This window comes from Cynocephalus volans, chromosome 6, assembly GCF_027409185.1.
Source record: "Cynocephalus volans isolate mCynVol1 chromosome 6, mCynVol1.pri, whole genome shotgun sequence".
NCBI classification, from domain to species: domain Eukaryota; kingdom Metazoa; phylum Chordata; class Mammalia; order Dermoptera; family Cynocephalidae; genus Cynocephalus; species Cynocephalus volans.
The window spans coordinates 78,324,801-78,345,094 of NC_084465.1; the positions used below are offsets into that span (position 1 = coordinate 78,324,801).

The following is a 20,294-nucleotide window of genomic DNA, read 5'->3' on the forward strand; positions in this document are numbered from 1 at the left end:
CTACTTTTGCATAAGTAAACTCTGATGTTTGCACAATGATGAAATCGCCTAATAGCACATTTCTCAGAAGGTATCCCCATCAAGCACACATGACTGTGTGTGTGTGCATGTGTATCACATACAACAGGTAAGCAAAAATATTATAGAACATTCATTATCAAACACTGTTGTTCTGTATGTGTTTCTGAGTGGTGTGATATTCATGGCACCCCACGAGCTTTAATCAGGAGCTACTCTCCAGAGTAGGGTTGTGTTTCAGATGAACAGAGTTGTTCAGCTGGCTACTGGCTGACAAGATGATGCCATCAGTCTCCAAAAACACATTTCATAAGGTTCACAATTTAAACAAACGATCCAGACAATTTATCCTTTCCTTAAAATTAATTCTCTTCTCAAAAACACAGCTGAACTCTGAGATGTACAACATATCCATAAAGGGCATATTGGGAGGTGGAAGATGAAAGGAACACGGATATAGAGGTATCTTGGGCTTTCTGACTAACTCATGTCGTTTTTGTCAATTGCATTAACTCTCCAAACTTGCCTTTGCTCGCTTACTGGATCTCAGCATTTCTCCACACTGCTGCTGCCTGAGGCAGCCAATTTGATTGCACCTACATTACTCAGGGGCTTGCACACAGTAGCAGTGTTAAACTTTCAGTGAAAGTGAGACAAGCCTTTAAGTGCTTACTCAAACAACTTGGCTGACCTCAACATCCTTCTTCCTACTAAAGCCTGGAAATGGATTCTGCCTGGGAGAAATATATCTCTTCATGGAAGCTTCTACCCATAACCTCTGATTATTTCATGAGTCTCTTGCTGCTTTCAAAGTGACTCCAAACTCCCTGCTCATCAGAACTACCTCAAGGATGCCTTAAAGGATTAATTAAAAACATGTTCAAAATCTGTTTCTTGATCAAGGAAATACCATGCTTTGTATATTGTCTTCTTAGTCATAGCAAGCATTTGTATATTTTATCAATAATTTAAACTATGGCAGAACAAAGTTTCCTGATTCTTTTATTCATTCTCTTTCTTCCTCTTCTCATTCCTGTTGTGGAGCAATTTTGCTTGTTTGTCCTTTGTTTTTAAACTAATGATGGCCCAAGGGATAGCATAATAAAAGCCAGAACAGCAGAGTGATTAAGTGCATGAATTCTGGAAACAGTCCACCTGATTTGAACCATAGCTGTATGATTTAAGATCTCTATGACCTTAGGCATATTTATTGAACCTCTCTGGGCTTCAATTTCCTCATCTGCAAAGTGGCAATAATGATAATAACTACTGGCATCATGGGGTTGTTATGGAGATTAAATATGTTAATATGGTTAAAACATAGACACTTAGAATAATGTGATCTATGATACACTCATAATAAGTTCTTTATATGTATTAGATACTATATTTGCCATCCAAAATATGCTCTGAGTGATAATAAACATCAGCGTGAAAACATTTATCTTGCCTTAAAAATGCACTACTGTGAATACTCTAAAATAGACCCAATGAGTCATCTTTTGCTCTCATGGGGTGAATCCATGAATAATGGCTGACCCTGACTACACAGGACACCAAAATAATGGTCTTGCCAGCTTTGACCTTGTGGGACTCAGGCAGGATGGAGCCAAGACACTGCAAATGATTACAAAAGGAAAGAGAAAGGGAAACAGGAGAAGAAACGGCATAGAACAAATAAGCAAGTGTTTTGCCCCATCCTTTGAACTCTAGGTGTGTCTTTGATCAGCTATGCATAGTATCACATTCTTTGTGGAACATGGACTGGACCCCCTTTAAAACATTGTATGGAATAATAAACAGCATGGGAACTATTGAAGAAGACATTGCTCAAGAGTTTTGACCTGTGGAATGGCCACACCTTAATCTTAGCTACCAATGAAAGTTCTGGAAGCCTCTACAGTGGCATCTAAACTGATAATAGAGAGGTGTGGAGCATTTTGACAGAGAGACATTAACAACGTGGAGACATAAGACTCTAGCAGTGGTCTTGCTGAAGGAAGCTAGACTTTGAAAAGTTTCTACTCCAAATTCAGGATGCAGCTATATTATATATGCTTAGAATGATCCCTCAAAGAAATTTCCTACAGGGAATATTAGGTAAATGTGCCTGCTCTAGAGTAACTTATCCCTTATTTAGTATGAAATGCTTATAAAGAAATTTAGAGACTTTTCATGGAGAAGATCCATGAGAGGTATGATGTAGCTCACTAAGCCTACACCATATCTAAGCCATCCACACAAAGACTCTATGTGTGGACAATGATAGATAAGTCTTCATAGTAGGTAGTAGATAAGTTCTGCTACATGTCATTAGGTATTGAAATTTCCAAATGTTTTGAGGCTATTAAGAAGGTTATAGGGAAAATAATTTGAAGAAGCCATAGCTATACAATGGAAATCTGGACTCCGAAATACAAGTGCAGTGTGGGCAGGTTAGAATAGCAGCTTTGAGGTGCCTCATGGAGGAGAACCTGGAGAAACCTGGAGACTGGCAGCACCTCTATTTTACTGAGGTCTGTGCTATTAGTAGTTTAGACAGTAAATCATCAGCAGGTTAGAAAAATCCCAAGATACATAGGTAAGTTCTTAACCACCCAGACTAGAAAAGATAAAATACATTCAATATAATATACTAGAAAGTATTTAAAAAGTATACTAGAGAGGAAGGCTTAGTTAGAGAAAGACAGCCAGTTGAGACTCAGTCAAGAGCTCATGGGAGCAGCATAGGGCCCATTGCCAAGCTCCGCAAGGCAACATCAATCTCCCCAAGATGTCTGAGCATCCCTGTGGCTTTGATTAATACATGCAAAGCAAGAAGAGAAGTCACAGGCTATGAATAACCAGGGAAAAAAAAATAGAAATAGTTCAAGCGACAAGGATCATATATCAATACAGAAGACATATGTCTGATTGAAAACTGAGATGCTGGTGGATGCCTTAGGTGGTTGAAATGAGAGTTTCTAATCCTCACCTTCATGGGTAGGAGTGGTATCATGGGTAAGCTCATTGGATTCCCCTCAAATGAACACCCCACCTTCTGCTACCAGGTCAGTCTGGGGGAGTGTGTAGCACAAGCTGGTAAATTATGTTTCCTAGGGATTCTTTCCTAGAGTTGGACAAAATACCATGGCACTGGATTTGGCTGGGCTGCTGACAATCAAGTCCTCTTAGAGCTTCTGTCCTGCAATATCTTGAGAAAAGTGTAAGCTTCCAAAGTGTCTGGATTACGAAATGAAGAAGAACTCTGGACAAAGAGTCTTGGGAACAATTATTACTTAGTTTATCCCTGAACATTACTGTCCACAGTTCCCTACAACAACTGTTGGCATAACTCTCTGTGGTCTGAAGGTAGAAAGTTATCCGCAACTGGGCAGGGTGCAGTGAGAAGCCTAGAAGTTGCCAGAGGAGAACAAGATGAGAGAAGTGGTGCATATGGATCCAGAATTTGTAACCAGACTAATGCTTTTAACTGATGTCAATTCTAAATTCCTCTAGGTATTGACCCATTATTCTTTACCCCTTACAAGAGAGGTAGACTGGCATCTTATTATGCTCCTCTTACATGTCCTTGTATAATCAGAAGTCGGAAAGTATCATGAGGGTGTTTCCAAATGTCTTAGCCCACAGGCTGTAGTGAAAAGAAGCCACATACAGAGTACAAACATTTTTCACATTTGAAGTTTTCTGGTACCCAAGTACCAGAAAGAGTAGATGAAAGGGAAACTACAAGGTAGGAGAAAGAGTTCTCTCATTTTGTGTAGAATATGAATTCGGGAATAGTGGAGCAATATGCAAGTATAGGACACATGGAATTGTATCAGGGAACATTTTAGAAATGTCTGTTTCTCCAAGATGAATTCTTTGAGGGATTTCATTAAGCAACTCTTAAGGTAATGGTGTTATTTTTGTTTCTGAACTTTATGCTTTTTGGATCATACTAGTAAATAAGGTAATAGAAGTAAAATTAGCATAGAACTCAACACAATCATTATGGGTGCTAGTAGTGAAAGAAGATGAAAGAGTTGTACATGGTTCCTTCACCAGAATGCAGCTTCAGAAATGGCAGAAATTATCATTAATTAAGGGATATCATATATAGCAGGGCCTTATAAATGTCCTGTGGCCACAGTAATTGCTGCTTTAAAAATCCTTCCCAGAGATGCCTCATGTATTTTAACCTAGAAAGAGAGATCATTGGGCAATTTTTCTGGCCCATTAAAGTCCAAGATTTTTTTTTTTTTTTTTTAATTCTGACACCTGTTGAGGTGAGTATGGAGAAGGTAGTGTGCCCTTCCAGATTCTGGCCAAAAGTTTTAAGAAATTGTAGGCATTGATTTTCTTCTCCATCAGAACCAGCTGATCTGATATTGATAATGGACTATTTTGTTATTCATACCAAACCATATTCTACCAATAATCAGAATGTATCCTGTGTTCCATAAATGCTGTGGAGTCTTATCATTACAGACTTCCTTCTTGAATCCCTTTGAGCCAAGGCAGAGCTTTTAAGAGTCAATTTCTGAAAAAGAATTCAATTAGGAAGAAATAGAAAAAAAATACTATGACTAATCTTTAATATCCATAGGGAAACTACAAACAAGACATATTTAGCAGAACTTTGTAAACATTTGGGGGGCTCTTCTGTTCAAGTCAAAGCCATCGTTACCAACACTTTATTCCTTTTAGCATGTTCTACATGACAGCTTTGGTTTCCTGTTCTCTATTTGGGGGTAGGTTTCGAGACACAGTGGATTACTTCGATGTAGTAGGAAACTAAGCTGAAAAGTGTTCCAGAAGTCATTTATCATTTGGCAGTGTCAGCATCTCAAATAGTATCACACTCTGCTCTAAAGTCACTTATGAAACTGGATGGAATGTCAACAGCATCCTGGACCTTCATTCACTTGCAAGCATTCTCAAAGCATTTGCAAAAGGGGAGACTGTGGCTGGATCAAGGCTGTTTGTCAACATCTCCCAAATTCTTCCTTTCTGTGTTAATTCTATCATAAAATACTGGAAAATAATTTAATGGTAATGGATACTTACCAAAAAAAGGGGTGTGTGTTTGTGTGTGTGTGCATGTATAGGCTTGCATGGATGTAAACATTTGTGTTTTAAGAGACTTAAACTTTTAAAAATAAAATGGAAATTTGAGTCTATTTTTTCATGAGTAGGTTTTAAAAAAACAGAGATCAGATGGTTCCTCTCCATTCTCCTTGGGTGAATACAGAGAAGTGATCAACGTCTACTACTTTGAAAGTGAGGGGCATGAATAGGATGAATCTGAGAAGTTAGCAGCAGGTCAAAGGGAAAGAAAAGAGATCAGAGACTAAGACAAAGAGACTTCTGGGCCCAAATCTGAGGAATAACTTTATATGACCTAAAGTCAATCGGATGGGAAAATGGTATTTTCATGCCCTCCTGGGCACTGATTATGATAATAGCTTACTATAAACTTATATTTTATTGAGAAACATTCACAATGTTTCTTTCATATTTCTGTGGGTCTTGTGAGAATAAGCACCTTCTGCCTTTGTTCCAGACTATCAGTTCAAGGATGATTTTGTAGTGAACAGCCTTGGGACACAGAGATGACTCCCTCTTGAACAAAGAGCAGGTTTGTTTACTGCCCATTATAAAACACTCATGGTCCCTAAAATTGGGGTTTTCCTTCTGTGACTCCACTCACTACTTGTGCAATTGTAACCTGACACTTTTGTTGTTTCCCTATGAGAACTGAAGTAGGGAAACCCATGTAAACATGAGGTATATGCTGCTTGCTGTAGCATAATTAATAAAACTCTTTGTCTCATGTCTTCTAGAACCTATGACTCTGTAACAGGCTAAATTATTACATTGAAAGCAGGGTAAAATCTTGGATCGTCCACGATTGTGGCAATGCTCTCCCGTACAAAATACATTTTGAGGTATGAAGAAATAATTGTTGCTCCTAAAGTTGCATAGGGAAGGCTTTGGAAGAGGCTGCATGATTTCAAGATAAACTGTGTTCTAATATGTACAAGAGGTAAATTTGGCTGCTATAAGTAGAAGAATATTTCTCACATGCTCTAATAGAAATAAATTGCAAAATTCAATAAACAGTAAACTATAAATAAGTATTTGGTAGAAGCAGAGATATTAAACTACAGAAAAAGAACAGATAGTAGAACAATAACTCAGAATGTTCTAATGATAACAATGAAAGCAATAATTAACTTACATGTGGTGGTTTGCATTTTACAAAGCATTTCTATACACATTATTTTATGAGTTTTATAACTATCTTATGAGATAGGTTTTTATTATTTCCTTAATTACACAGTTAAGAAAATTAAAGTTTAGAAAGGTTATGTAACTCGCTAAAAGCTATAACTAATACGTTAAGAAAATAAACAGTAGAGATGAACTTAAGTAAATGAAAAAATCAAAGCAAAAATAGAGATTTGACCATGGGACCACAATTTTTTGTCACAAATTACTCTCTTCATATTATGTTTCTTTCATTTCTGTTTTGCCCTGTTTTCCCCCTATAATCATATCTTTTTCTATCATGTGGAAAAACAAAATCCTTCTCATTACCCTATTCATTTTAGCTGTGATCTTTCCTCTTTCTTTTCACAGTTTAGATTCAGTAAAGAGTGGCTTATATGTAGTCTAGATGCCTCTCTTTTATTACATTTATCCCACTGAACCTTCTATCTTAAAAAAAACATATTAAAATTATCAGTGACTTTCTAAATGGTGAAGACTGGATGCATTTTGGTTATTGTCTTGTTAGATCTCACCTGCTGAAAACACTTTTCTTCTTTAGATTGTGGAATACTGTTCATTCACTTCTTATTTCCCCCTTCCTTTCTGGTTACTATGTCTCAATTGTTCTCATGGATATCTCATCTTCCAACTGTATTATAAGTACAATGTTCTCTAGCATTCCATCTCCATCCTTCTCTCTTTGCTCAATCTGTTTCCACTGGGCCATCTCATCTATGCCCATGAATTGATAACCAGGCACAACGCGGAAGCAAAACCATCCCTGGCTTTAATTTCTTTCTTGAGCTCCAGACCTGTATGTCAAAGGACCTAAGTAACATCACAGTCTGATACCATGTGGGAACCTAAGGTTAGATATATTCTAAATTAAATCACTCTTCCTCGCTAAGTCTGTTTTTGCTGTTTGTTTGTTTATTTGTTTGTTTTGTTTTCCTTTCCTAGATTGGGTGAACCACGTGGTCTTGGTTCTCCAAGCTGAAATATCCCATCTTTCTCCCCTAATCCCCATACCCAATTGGTGATTGCATTGGTTCATTCTACTTCCAGTTACTCTCTCTAATATGTGCTTACTTCTCTGTTAATGATGCCTTATCTTTCATGTAACCCTGCATATTTAACAGCCTGTACTAGTAAAATATCTTCCTATTTGGTTTTTAGTCTCCCTTGTAGGATATTAGATATTTACTTATTTCTGAAAGTCAAATCTTATAACCCTATTAGCCCCAAATTAATATATTCAATGTCTCCAATGTTTATATATAATCTTTTACTAATGGTATTCAAGGTCCCACATTTTGTGACTGTTGCTGAATTCTTTAGCCATACCCTAAGTGCTTATACACTTGCCCAGGTATATACATGCATGCTCATGCATAAATCTGCTCAGACAGCAACACACACTTCAAGTTCTTCTCCAATATGTTATATTTTTTCATGTCTCTGTACATGCTCTGAGAGCTGCTTGGAGTTTTTTTACTTCTCTCATCTCTATTCAATACTATCAATTAAAAATAAAATTCCATTCCCCTCTTAATACCTATCTACATAAACCAGAGTTAAAAGCTCTCTAAGAGTGTTGCATATAAAACATTGAGAGAATGCATTTCACTGTTTTATCATCACCTGCCACCATATTTGTCTCTCTGTAAGCTCTTTGATTGAAAGAATCACACTATTTATTTTTGTGTTACAAGAGCTAATCATAATGCCTAAGAGTAGAAGGCATTAAATATTGTGTGCAGAATATATGAGAAATGAGTAAAATTAAGTTCCTCTAGAGTGTGTACACATTGTGTGTGTGTGTGTGTGTGTGTGTGTGTGTGTGTGTCACTTCCTGCAGTAATGTAGAAGATGGCAACTAAGGCCACATCTAGAGAGTAACAACCCTTAAATGTAACTGAATTGAGGATGAAGTATATAAATATATAAGCCTTAGTGAACGTTTTTGTTATAATTTCTTACAATAATATTACTACTAATAATAAGTGCCTATTTTATGGGTTAAAAAATGGATTAAAGAGACTGTGATGACTTGCCTAACATCCCAAAATAAATTGTAGGTCATATTTTACTTCTTTGATACTGGCCACATTAGTAGTTTCCGCCAAATATTTCAATTCTTTCCTGACACTGAGCAGATAGATTGAATGTAGCTCTCTACTTCCTTGAAGTTAAATATGGTCATATGAATTGCTCAAGCCAAAGAAATGTAAGCAATATTATTATCAAAGAGAAGATCTAAGAGCCAATGCCCAATTTGCAATCTTTCTCTTTCTCTCTCTTTGTCGTAGCAACTGCCGATTTTTGAAGTTGATGGCTGCTCTATCTGACTGGGACTTGATTGAAGACAATGTGAGATTAAACCATTTACTAACTCCGATCAAAAATGTAATATGAGCAAGAAATAAACACCTGTTTTGTTAAGTCACTGAGATTTTGTGAAGTTTTCAGTCATAGCAAAATATGGCTCACCTTGACCAATACTGCATAGAAGTTGTAACTTCAAGATTCAAGTTTATTTGACCAATAGTCTAAATAAAACATTTTTTTTTTTGGCTAGTCTGAAAAGTTTGAAGAAACAGATGTTTAAAACTCACTGACTGCAACCTTGCCAACAGTCCCAGAAGTGGCCACACTAGCCCTTTAACTGCAGGACTGCCTAGCAGCACTGTCTATGGTCCAGAAGCAGCTGGACAGGTTCCTTAATTGTGGGCCTGCCTAGTGGCCCCACCTACCACCCAGAAGAAGTTGGACAGGTTACCTCACTGCAGGCCTGCTTAGCCGTCCTGCCCATCACACAGAAGCAGTTAAACAAGCCCATTCACTGCAGGCCTACCTGGTGGCCCTGCCCTCTGCCCAGAAGCAACTAGATGTGCCACTTCACTGCAGGCCAGAGTAGCAGTCCCCTCACTACAGTTGCTGCTAGGGGCCTTGCCCACTTTCTGAGAAGCAGCTTAGCAACTCCACCCTTTGCGATCCAGATCCTGAACCACAGAGGAAAGCATGACTTCTTGACCACCGCCATCACCACTGCCAAGCCCCAAAGAACTGCCACCATGACTGTCCTTCTCCCTGCATATCAATCTATCCCACTCCTCCCCACTGCCCAGCTCCACTTCACCCAGATCCATGCATTCCTGCATTTTACCATGCAGGAGGAAAAGGAAAGGGGGGAAAACAAGGACTTAAGAGAAGCCTCTGCCTGCAGAAAAGAGAAATAGAAACACCAACTGGGGGTCATCTATTCAAGATGAAGAGGTACAGTACATTCCAGTGTACCTACCAGGGTCATGAGACACTAGCGAGGGTGCCAGGACACCACCCAGGGTTAAACACATCATCCAATGACAGGGCACCCATGCACTTTTCCCAAGGACTCAAGATCTCACCTAAATCTTCAACTACCCAATAAACTTTGGTAAAAAACTATTGAGTGCCCCTATGACTAGTCCATGGAAGCACTCATAGACAACTCTGACATTGAATATGGTCAAACTAACCACACAGAGATTATACTCCTGCATCTATTTGGAGCCAAAACTAAAACACCCTACACAATGGTCAATATAAAACACATGTACAGGAGGGGGTCTCCATCCTCAAAAGCCATCACAGAATAACAGAAAAAGCAATTGTTCCACCAAATGACCAAACATCAATGTAGAGGTACTAGAAATACAAAAAAAAAAAAAAGTAAAAAAGAAAATATGACAACACCAGAAGAATACAATAATTCTCAACAAAATAACCAGATCCCAAACAACAGGAAACCTTTGAAAGGATTCCAAGCAACACTCTTAAGGAAACTCAATGAGATACAGGAAGACTCAGATAAAAGACACAAAGAAATGAGAAAAAACTATACAGAGTATGAAGGAGGAAATTTATGAAGAGATAGATACCTTAAAAAAGAATGTAGCAGAACTCCTAGAACTGAAGGATTCATTGAATGAAATGAAAAATATAACCGAGAGCTTAAGCATCAGGCTAAAGCAAACAGAAAAAGAACTGCAGATCTTGAAGACACTCTTTTTAAAAATATCTCAGGTGTCTGGACACAGAAAGAGAAAAGAATTTTAAAAACTGAAGAAAATCTATGAGCGGTATCAGACAACCTTAAGCATACAAACATCCAAATCATGTGTGTTCCAGAAGGGGAGAAAAACAAAAGGAAAAGGCATTGAAAATCTATTCAATGAAATCATAGCAGAAAAGTTCCCAGGTATCAGAAGCCTTTCAGATCCAATAGCCTAAAGAATCCCCAAACAGATTCAATCTAAAAAAGTCCTCTCTGAGACACACTGAAGTCAAAAACAAAGAGATTCATCCCAGGGATGCGAGGAAGTTTCATCATACACAAATCAATAAATGTAATATACCACATCAACAAAATAAAAAACAAAAATCATGTTATTATCTCAATAGGTACAGAAAAAGCACACAAAGTTCAACATTTCTTCATGATGAAAACTCGCAATGAATTAGGTATAGAAAGAAAGTATCTCAGCACAATAAAAGCCATGTATGACAAAACCATCACCAATATCATTCTGAATGGTGAAAAGCAGAAAGCTTTTCTTTTAAGAATGGGAACAAGAAAAGGATGCCCACTCTCACCACTCCTATTTAACATAGTATTGTCAGTACTAGCCAGAGCAATCAGGCAAGAGAAAGAAATAAAGGGCATCCAAATTGGAAAAGATGTAGTCAAATTGTCCTTGTTTACAGATGACATGATCCTATATACAGAAAAACCTAAAAACTCTACCAAAAAACTCTTAGAACTAGTAAATGAATTCAGAAAATTTTCATTATACAAAATCAATATACAAAACTCAGTAGCATAATTATACTATGGCAACAAACTAGCAGAAAAATAAATCCAGAAAGCAAGCCCATTTACAACAGATAGCAAAAAAATAAAATACTTATGAATAAATTTAACAAAAGAGGTGAAAGATCTCTACAAGAAGAACTACAAATCACTGCTGAAAGAAATTAAAGAGGATACAGAAAGATGGAAAGACATCCCATGTTCGTGGATTAGAAGAATTAATGTGAAAATGTCTGTACTACCCAAAGAAATCTACAGATTTAATGCAATCCTTATCAAAATGCTAATGACATTCTTCACAGAAATAGAAAAAAAAAATCCAGACATTCATACAGAACAACAAAAGACCCTGAATAGCCAAAACAATCCTGAGCAAAAACAGTGAAGCTGGAGGCATTACACTATGTGACTTCAAATTATACAAATAAGATATTGTAACCAAAACAGCATGGTGCTGGCATAAAAACTGACATGTGGACCAATGCAACAGAATAAAGAACCCAGAAATCAATCCACATAAGCCAACTGATCTTCAACAAAGGCATCAAGATCATACATTGGGGAAAGGACAGCCTCGTCAGTGAATGGTGCTGGGAAAAATGGTTATCCATATGTAGATGAATGAAATTAGGCCTGTACCTCTCACCACATACAAAAATCAACTAAAAATGGATTAAAGACTTAAATATAAAGCCTGAAACTATAAAAATCTTAGAAGGAAAAATAGGAGAAACACCTCAGGATGTAGTTCTGGCCAAACATTTTATCAATAAGACCTCAAAAGCACAGTCAACAACAACAACAAAAATAAACAAATGGGATAATATCAAACTAGAAAGCTTCTATACAGAAAAGGAAACAATCAACAGAGCAAAAAGACAACCTATGGTATGAGAGAAAATATTTGCAAACTATACATCTGATGAGGAATTAATACACAGAATATGAAAATAACTTAAAACAACTTAACAGTAAAAAAAACCAGCTAATCTGATTATAAAATGGGTACAGGAACTGAATTGACATTTCTCAAAGGAAGACATGCAAATGTCCAACATATACATGAAAAAATACTCAACATTACTAAGCAGCATCAGGGGAATGCAAATCAAAACTGCATTGATATATCATCTCACCCCAAATTGACTAACAGTTATCAAAAAGAGACAGAATGATAAATGCTGTCAAGGATGCAGAGAAAGGGGAACCCTTTTACACTGATGGTGAGAATGTAAATTAGTGCAGCCATTATAGAAAACAGTATGGATTTTCCTCAAACTACAGGTAGAACTACAATACAATCCAGCAATTCCACTGCTGGGTATATACCCAAAGATATGGAAACTATCATGTCAGAAGGATACCTGCACTCCCATGTTTATTTCAGCTCCATTTACAATAGCCAAGATATGGATACAACATAAATGTCCATTAACAGAGAACTGGATAAAGAGATGTGGTATATATACATAATGGAATACTTCTCAGCCATAAAAAAGAATGAAATTCTGCCATTTGCAACAATATGAATTAGTTTAGAGAAAATTATGTTAATTGAAATAAACCAGGCATAGAAAGAGAAACACTGTATGTCCTCACTAGAAAGTGGGGGCTAAGAAATAAGTAAACAAATAAGAAGGAAAGAAAGAAAGATTATGATAATACATTGAACTTTCTGAAGGAGAGAAAAGAACTATGTTACTAGAGGTGGGGAAGGGGAAGGGAGAGGAAGGTTAGCGAGAAATTGGTTAATGGACATAAAGAATGACTGTTTTGTAATGATGAATATGCTAATCATCCTTATTTGAGCCTCACATATTGTACACAAATATTGATAGGCAACTCTGTATCCCACACATATGTAAAATAAATTATGCTTCAGTAAAAAAAAAAAAAAAAACTTCATTGAAAGTTACATGTCTTCAGAGTGCAATAATAATGGGAATTTAGACATTCATAGTTATCACTTTATTTTGCTACTGCATGATTTAGAAATGGAAGATTTAAGATATATGGACACAGAGAAGCCACCAACAGGAAATTCAGTCAGAAGCAGTATAACAAATTGGAACCAGCGCCAGAGATGATTCAGAAAGAGATTATGCAACCAGCATACGTTCCAGAAATACAATCTGGGTCAGATCCAGGAACTGCTGAGTTAATCGATATAAATCAGAAAAACAAGGTCAGAAATGAGAGACACACATTATCTAAACTGGAGTTGCAGGTTCAAATTTTAGACTAAGTGTCAGGGCAGTCAAGACATTTCAGGTAAGTCAAGCCTTTCGGATAAGTCATACAATTGAGAAGACCTGTATCAAAGAGAAAAGTCTTCATTTGATAATAAACTACCTCAGCCACCACTATTATTATCTTAATCAAACAGTAACACAGAATCTTGAGCACTGTACAGTGTTCTTACATTTAACTGTCAATGAATCCTATGAGGAAACTGAAGTACACATCACAGCTCTAGAATTCAAAACCAGTTTTACCTGACACCAAATGACGTGTTTCCAGACACTATGCTGAATGGCCCTGTGCCATTTACCCTTTTTTCTTGTACAAAAAGAGTAATTATCAATAAGTGGCTTGGCCTCCCAAAATAGAGCCAATCTAACACAGGGCATAGGACAGAAGTAAAAGCTACTCTTAGCATGACAAATTGGAAAGAGGGCTAACATGTGATCTAAATTTGCTTAAAAGTGAATTGAATTCACACATGGGAGGTCAAGTCCCTCTCCCTACCCTTTCCTTACCCCTCCTTGGAAGGGTCAAGCACAAAACAAATCTCCAAGACATAATTAGATCATCACGATAGAAGTATAGTTTCTTAGGAAACTATAGATAGAAGTACAGTTTCTAATTCTTAAAATGGAAAATAACTTATCCACATTTTTATTGCGACTGCTTAGTGATTTTCTTCTCCTCCCTCTTTGCCCTCCCATGTTTTTAGTAAAGAGTGAAAGAGGTTCCAGATGAAGGAGGAATGAGTGGGGGTAGAATGCTAAAACCTGCCCCTACTTTAGGCAGAGTGACACCGCGGTTCACATACAGCCCAGCCCAGTACACTAAGGTGAGAGATCAGAAAGAAATGTTGGGGCTGAAGCCACAGTCAGCAGTTGTCCTTCTTTTCATTGTCTTGTTTGCAAAAACCCTTTTGGAGATGGCAGTGGCTGATGGAGATATAGAATCTGAATCCTGGATTCTTGCTTATCCTATTTTGGAAGGATGATTAATAACCTATTTATTAACATATTGATCTTCAGAAGCAGCATAAACAAATTCTACTATTTGAACTTGGTTATCATTTACTGCATCAAGGCTCTATGCCAGCTAATCTGCCAGAAACAGATAATTGGCCTCCCTCCAAGGTTTATTGTGAGGATTAAATGAGTTAATATGTGTATATAGTTTAAAGTAGGGTATTAAAATTCCATTATTTGTTATCATGATGATTATTGTCTCATTAAATCCTATAATATTTTGAAACGGGATTCTACTTTTTCAGGTGAAAAAGCTGAGGCTCAGGTCATTTATGTAAAATTCCCAAGGTCACATTACTAATAAATAGGAGACAGGAGACAGGACTGGGACTCAACACCATCAAATATTAGTTTGCCTGCAGAGCCAATGCTCTTTTCACTAAGCCATGCCACATGCCTGCCTCCAATTGGAGACAATGGACACTAGATCCAAACATTAGGCACAATGGTCCTTATTGAGAATAACAAATTCACCATAATTTTGAAACTATCCATAATGCCAGCTGCTATAAACAGTATAAAATTTATGAAAGTTTGGAAATGTTCCCACCATAATAACACAGCATTTTTCAAAAATAATTTGCATGCTATAAAACACACTTTATATATAGCAAATAAAAAGCTAATTCTAAGTGGCAATATGTGGGCAGACAATGAATCATTTGAAAATATCACGTTGATTTTATATAGAAAATATTGTTATCCGTGAAAAGATTTGAAGGTTCTTAACCCTTTGATGTGCCATGGACACACTGACAGACCAATAATGTGATAAGCTCAATTCAAGACACTGCAGGAGTGACAGCTTTTTATCTTATCACAACAGTTTGGATGACTTTATCTGAAGAGTGGAGGAGAATATTACACTCTCCTCCCACATATCAATGGAAATGTATCCCATGGAGGAACTCAGCCTGAAACCCTAAACAGAAACATGGTCACAGCATGTTGTAGGCAGCCACAGCAGGTTCACATTAGCTGCCTTCAGCATTTGTGGGAACAACACAGAATCAAGGCTGCCAATAGTACCGGAAGCTTCTACCTTGGGAGAAGAATCAGTCTTGTAGCAGAAAGCAATACACCAACTTTTCATGCTCCCAAATGTGGCACTTTTCTGCTGATCATCAGCAATATGTTCCAACAGCCAACAGAACATACTCTCTCCTTCTCCATTAAGATAATAATTATAAATAGTTATGGCACTAACAATTGGCCAGACACTGTTCTCATTATTTCACATACATTCATTCATTCAATTTAATACTTGCAATGCTGGATATGTCTATTATTTGCCCCATTTTACAGGTAAAACAATGAGACACAGAGATGTTAAGCAATTTTCCCGAAGTCAGACATCTGAAAGTCTGGAGGAGCCAGTATTTGAACACAAGCTCTCTGATTTGCTAGCTGCCTACCTGGGAATGCTGTGCCAACATCACCCTATTTATCCCCAATTAATTTTGAGAACAGCTTAGAAGTCAGGAGAACAATTATAGTTACAGGGTAACTTGTGGTGCTGTAGAGAGAATCCAAAATTAGATAAGTAACTTGAGGAAATGATCTTTATAGTATTCTCCAGGTCCAACACTGAATGATTTGATTTTACTGAGGTAGGGGTTCCATGAGTTCATTCATTTTGCCCAAGGGTTTCACAACCCCACCCTATTCCAAAAAAGCATATACCACATGTAATCTTAACATGCTGCAAATTTAACTTTAAACCAATAACTTGATTTTTTAATTTACTCATTTAATGTATATAAACAATTTCTTATTGAAAGATGCAAAGCAATTAAAACCAAGCAAGTGAATTCAATATACATTTTGAATAGAATCACACGAAGAAATGTCACTTTGCCAATATTGCATTGCAGCATGAAAAAAGTAATCCTTAAAAGCCTCTCATAAACTTATCACAGGTCCTGAACAACATGGAAAATGTACTACTATTATAATCTTTAGGATGATAACTTTGTTTCCAGTTATATTTTGACAATGGCAATTTATTACATAAGGATACATTGCAATGGTGATATTCCTTGTTTCCTAATTATACGGGAAACTTCTTGGAGGAGTAAATCTAGCACTTTTCTTGTTGGCTTGGTTATTTCAAAAAGAGTAGCAGGTGTAATAAATGATTGAATCAGCACTATTTTTAAAATCACAGTTAATCTGCTAATTTGTCTTCTCATAAAATCTATTTTAATAATGTTCTAACACTCACTGTATCACTTTGTATACCAATTTACTAAACACTCATTGGTATTTACCTCAATATATTACAATTTTTACCTTTATTATAATTTTTATTACCACTTGTTTAAGGCACTTCCTCAAATTGATTACTAAATCAAGCATTCTTATGGTATAATTAAATGTCTCCATATTCCTTAGCCAGTAAAATATAAGTAGCACCCTGTAATATAATTCATACTTTAGTTGAAATGTCTTCTTGCTTACCAATTCAAATGAAGTTTCTATATTTAAGTAAGAGTGATTATAAATGATATTTTAGCTACCATAGTAATAATTTACCTATTTAATATTAATGCTTCCATAGGCATTTTTCCTGTAAATACCCAAACACTTGAAAACATATTTTAATAATCAAGCAAATTCAACATAACTTAAACCAAACTAAGTGTTTTCTTTACCTGAAGGATTATGTAGGCATAACCCTTCATCCTCTAAGTCAGATCTGAAGCTAACTTTGAGATCACTCTCTCTGTCAATTCACATCTCATATTTTATTATTTCCAAAGCTCTCCACTGTTAGTATTAGTGTTACAATATCTGAATCCCCACTTTTCCAGTCCTCTTTCATGATCCACAGTACGTAGTCTATCCCAATAGCCTGCTTACTGGCTTGACTGTAGTCTCTTTCCATTACCTTGTATCATTTTCTCAGTAGTCAAATTAAACTTCTTGAAGCATAGCATTGTTCACGTCCCTCTGCCATTTATAACTCTACAATGACTCTTCACTCTCCGACAAGTTTAGCACTGCATATTTTGATTCTATCTTATTTTAACAGCCTTAACCCCACTTACTCCCTGAATTTGTGATGTGACTAAATGTGGCTCACCTTCCTCAAACATGCGGAATTCTGCTTTTTACCCATATTATTTTCATTGTCATTTAAACTTAAACTTATTTTTCAGGATTCATTTCAAATCCCACTTCTTCCCTGAAAACTTCCCTCTTTTTCCCCATCTCCAACTGAATACTAAAGCGCTACAGAATCTTAAACTTTGCTGTGGCACTTATATTGTTCTGCCTAGATATACAATTATTTATCCATTAGTTTTTAGCCTTCATTAAACTGTAAATTAATTGAAGGGAGGGACCATATCTGTTTATATTTGTATATCCTGTAGAACAGAGCAGAATGCCCTCCCTAAAGAAGATGCTCAGAATTATTTACTAAATGATCAGATATACCACAATAACAAAGAGCATATGGAAATTTGAAAGCATAGGTGGATCATTTTTTAATCAATTTAGAAAGTATCAAAAACACGAATGAAGGTGAGAAACAGGAATACAACCATTCTGGGCTAAATTTTCTTTATATGCTGAATTGTGCATTCAGTGGCCCTACACTGTTTCAAAGTTATGAGGACTGTACTTTGATGTCAAAAATGTCTGACCCCCCCCCAACATGAAAATAGTTGTATGTTTATTATTGACTAAGAAAATGCACATGTAATTATTGATTTGGAACTTTCTTGCAAATACCCAGCAGCATCTCAGAGTACCACCACCCTCTTGGATCAGGAAGTCTCTGGAATAACTTTGAAACTGTCCTTTTCATATAATATACATGAAGTGTTTATTCACGTTCCTAATATTGCTCCATTTACGTACCCTATAAATGTCAATGCTACTATTCAGTATGACCATCACATCCACTTCTTCATGTTACAAATCCTCCTCCTGTGTTTAACCCTTCGCCCTGCTTCTCCTGCATAGTGCTATTCAATTCATTCCTGAGGCCACATGCCATACATCGCTGTGTGAGTATCACCAGCGGCTTTCCCTATCATGGGCTGTTGGTTCTTTTTCTCCTTTCCACTTCTGGCACTTGATTCTCCATTACCCATGTTATCCCTTCCTCTCTGACCATTCTTATCACTTTTCTATGCTTTTCTTTTTCTCTGCTCCTCATCTTCCAGCCTTTTGTTGCCTCCTGTTAGTTGCTGCTTTTCCTCTTTTTAATACCTCAACCCCAGTGCTGTTCATATTTATGGTCAAAACTCACTTTGTGAAATAGACATATTCCTGAAAATCTCTGGTAAAAACAAATTACTTGTAAATAAAATCTTACTGTACTTATGCAAAGAAACAATATTTTAAAATAGCCTGCTATGAAGTAAATTATTGTGGGCTGTCATTTGTATCAATACACACACTATACAAGTTGGCTGAAGGTCTGACACCTCTTTTACAGCTTCTCATTCTAATTCCACAATGCATCTTTGACTTTCTACTCACAGTCCTTTTTGAAAAGATAGGTCAACAGGCAGAAAAACAAAACACCACCACTCACATTTTCCCTTCTTCCTGATATCTATGCGTCAGACTGTATTGACTCAAATGTAACATTTCTTCTTTCCCCTCCTTTTCCTTCCTTATTACTGAGTTTATGTTTCTGTGTGTCCTTCTGCTTCCCTGTTACACTACCACCAGTCTCCACTCTGCCAGCCTGTCTTATACTTTACTGCTGTCGCAACTGGAGTGCTTTCCCAAGCTTAGTTTCACATCTAACATCCTAGTTCCTTTTCTTCTAGATTTGATGTTTGATTTAATTTACCTTTTTTTTCTTTCTCACACCAAAAAGGTAGTCTCAAGTCAACCTACTTGTGAACACAAAAGACAAACCTGCATCTATCCTTACCGTGAACAAAATCTGTGATCTGTTCTTATTAATAAATGATAACTTGTTTAGCACAAATGCCAAATAAAATCAGATTATCAATATGAATACTTACACTCAGCATATTTCTGAAGTTGGGAAAATTCTGAGGGGCTGAGGTGGGCCCATTTTTCCTGGTTTGTCATGGTGGTGGTGAGGAGCTTTCTTACATAGCAGGTGAGGGATTCTTTATTCAGGTGTTAGGCAGATTTCTATGCTTCAAAGATTCCACGTGGCATGTTTCATGGTAAAATATCTCAGGCTTTCAAAATATGTCATCTGTCCACATGAAACTGCTGTGGATGTTTGTAGTTTCAATAATAGGTTACAGAACTGCAATAAGAAAGACATAAAGATCAGTATTATTGCACAAAGGAAAAAAATCAATAAGTTATAAAATGTTAAGTATTTTCAATTCCTAAATAATGTATTTTAAAATTATTTTGTTTTGTGTAATATTCAGCTTTTAGTTGCTCAGTCATTCTTCAATGGCATTTTTATATATGTTTCCCAATACCAAATCATAGAAATAAATATAATTAAGAGTACAAAATGTTAAAAAAAAAAAAAAAAAAACCTTATAAATCTCATTTTATAAAAGTAAATTTTTTGGGGGGGGGAAGAAATAGTATTTAATGTCAATTTAAGTTGTTATTTTGCTTGTTCTTGTCAATTGCACATCTTTTTATAATTTCATGGGATATTTTATTTTTTATGGATTTTAAATTTTGGAGGGCATTATAATTTGCTTCTTGCATATTATCTTCTTAGCTCTTGCTCATTCTCTTGATAGTCTGTCATCTATCTTTTAACTTTTTATAATACAAAACATTAAAAATGTAAGCCAGTAAAATTTATGTTTTATAAATTATGTTTGTCCCTTTTAAAATTCTTTTTGTTTGTACACACTTATGAGATGCAGAGTTTACTATCAGTATTTGTGTACAGTATGTGATGATCAAATCAGTATTATTTCCATGTTCATAAA

General features: G+C 36.3%; 1 protein-coding gene across 6 annotated transcripts in view; it reads right to left on the bottom strand.

The window, feature by feature from the left end:
- The window catches only part of DGKB (diacylglycerol kinase beta), a 633,703-nt gene extending 614,251 nt beyond the window's left edge, over window positions 1–19,452 (bottom strand). For all 6 annotated transcript variants that reach the window (XM_063099140.1, XM_063099138.1, XM_063099137.1 and 3 more), the window contains exon 1: window positions 19,383–19,452. In XM_063099140.1, coding sequence (XP_062955210.1) covers window positions 19,383–19,452 — 70 coding nt within the window. The remainder of the gene's footprint in view (window positions 1–19,382) is intronic.
- Between the last annotated feature and the right edge of the window lie 842 nt (window positions 19,453–20,294).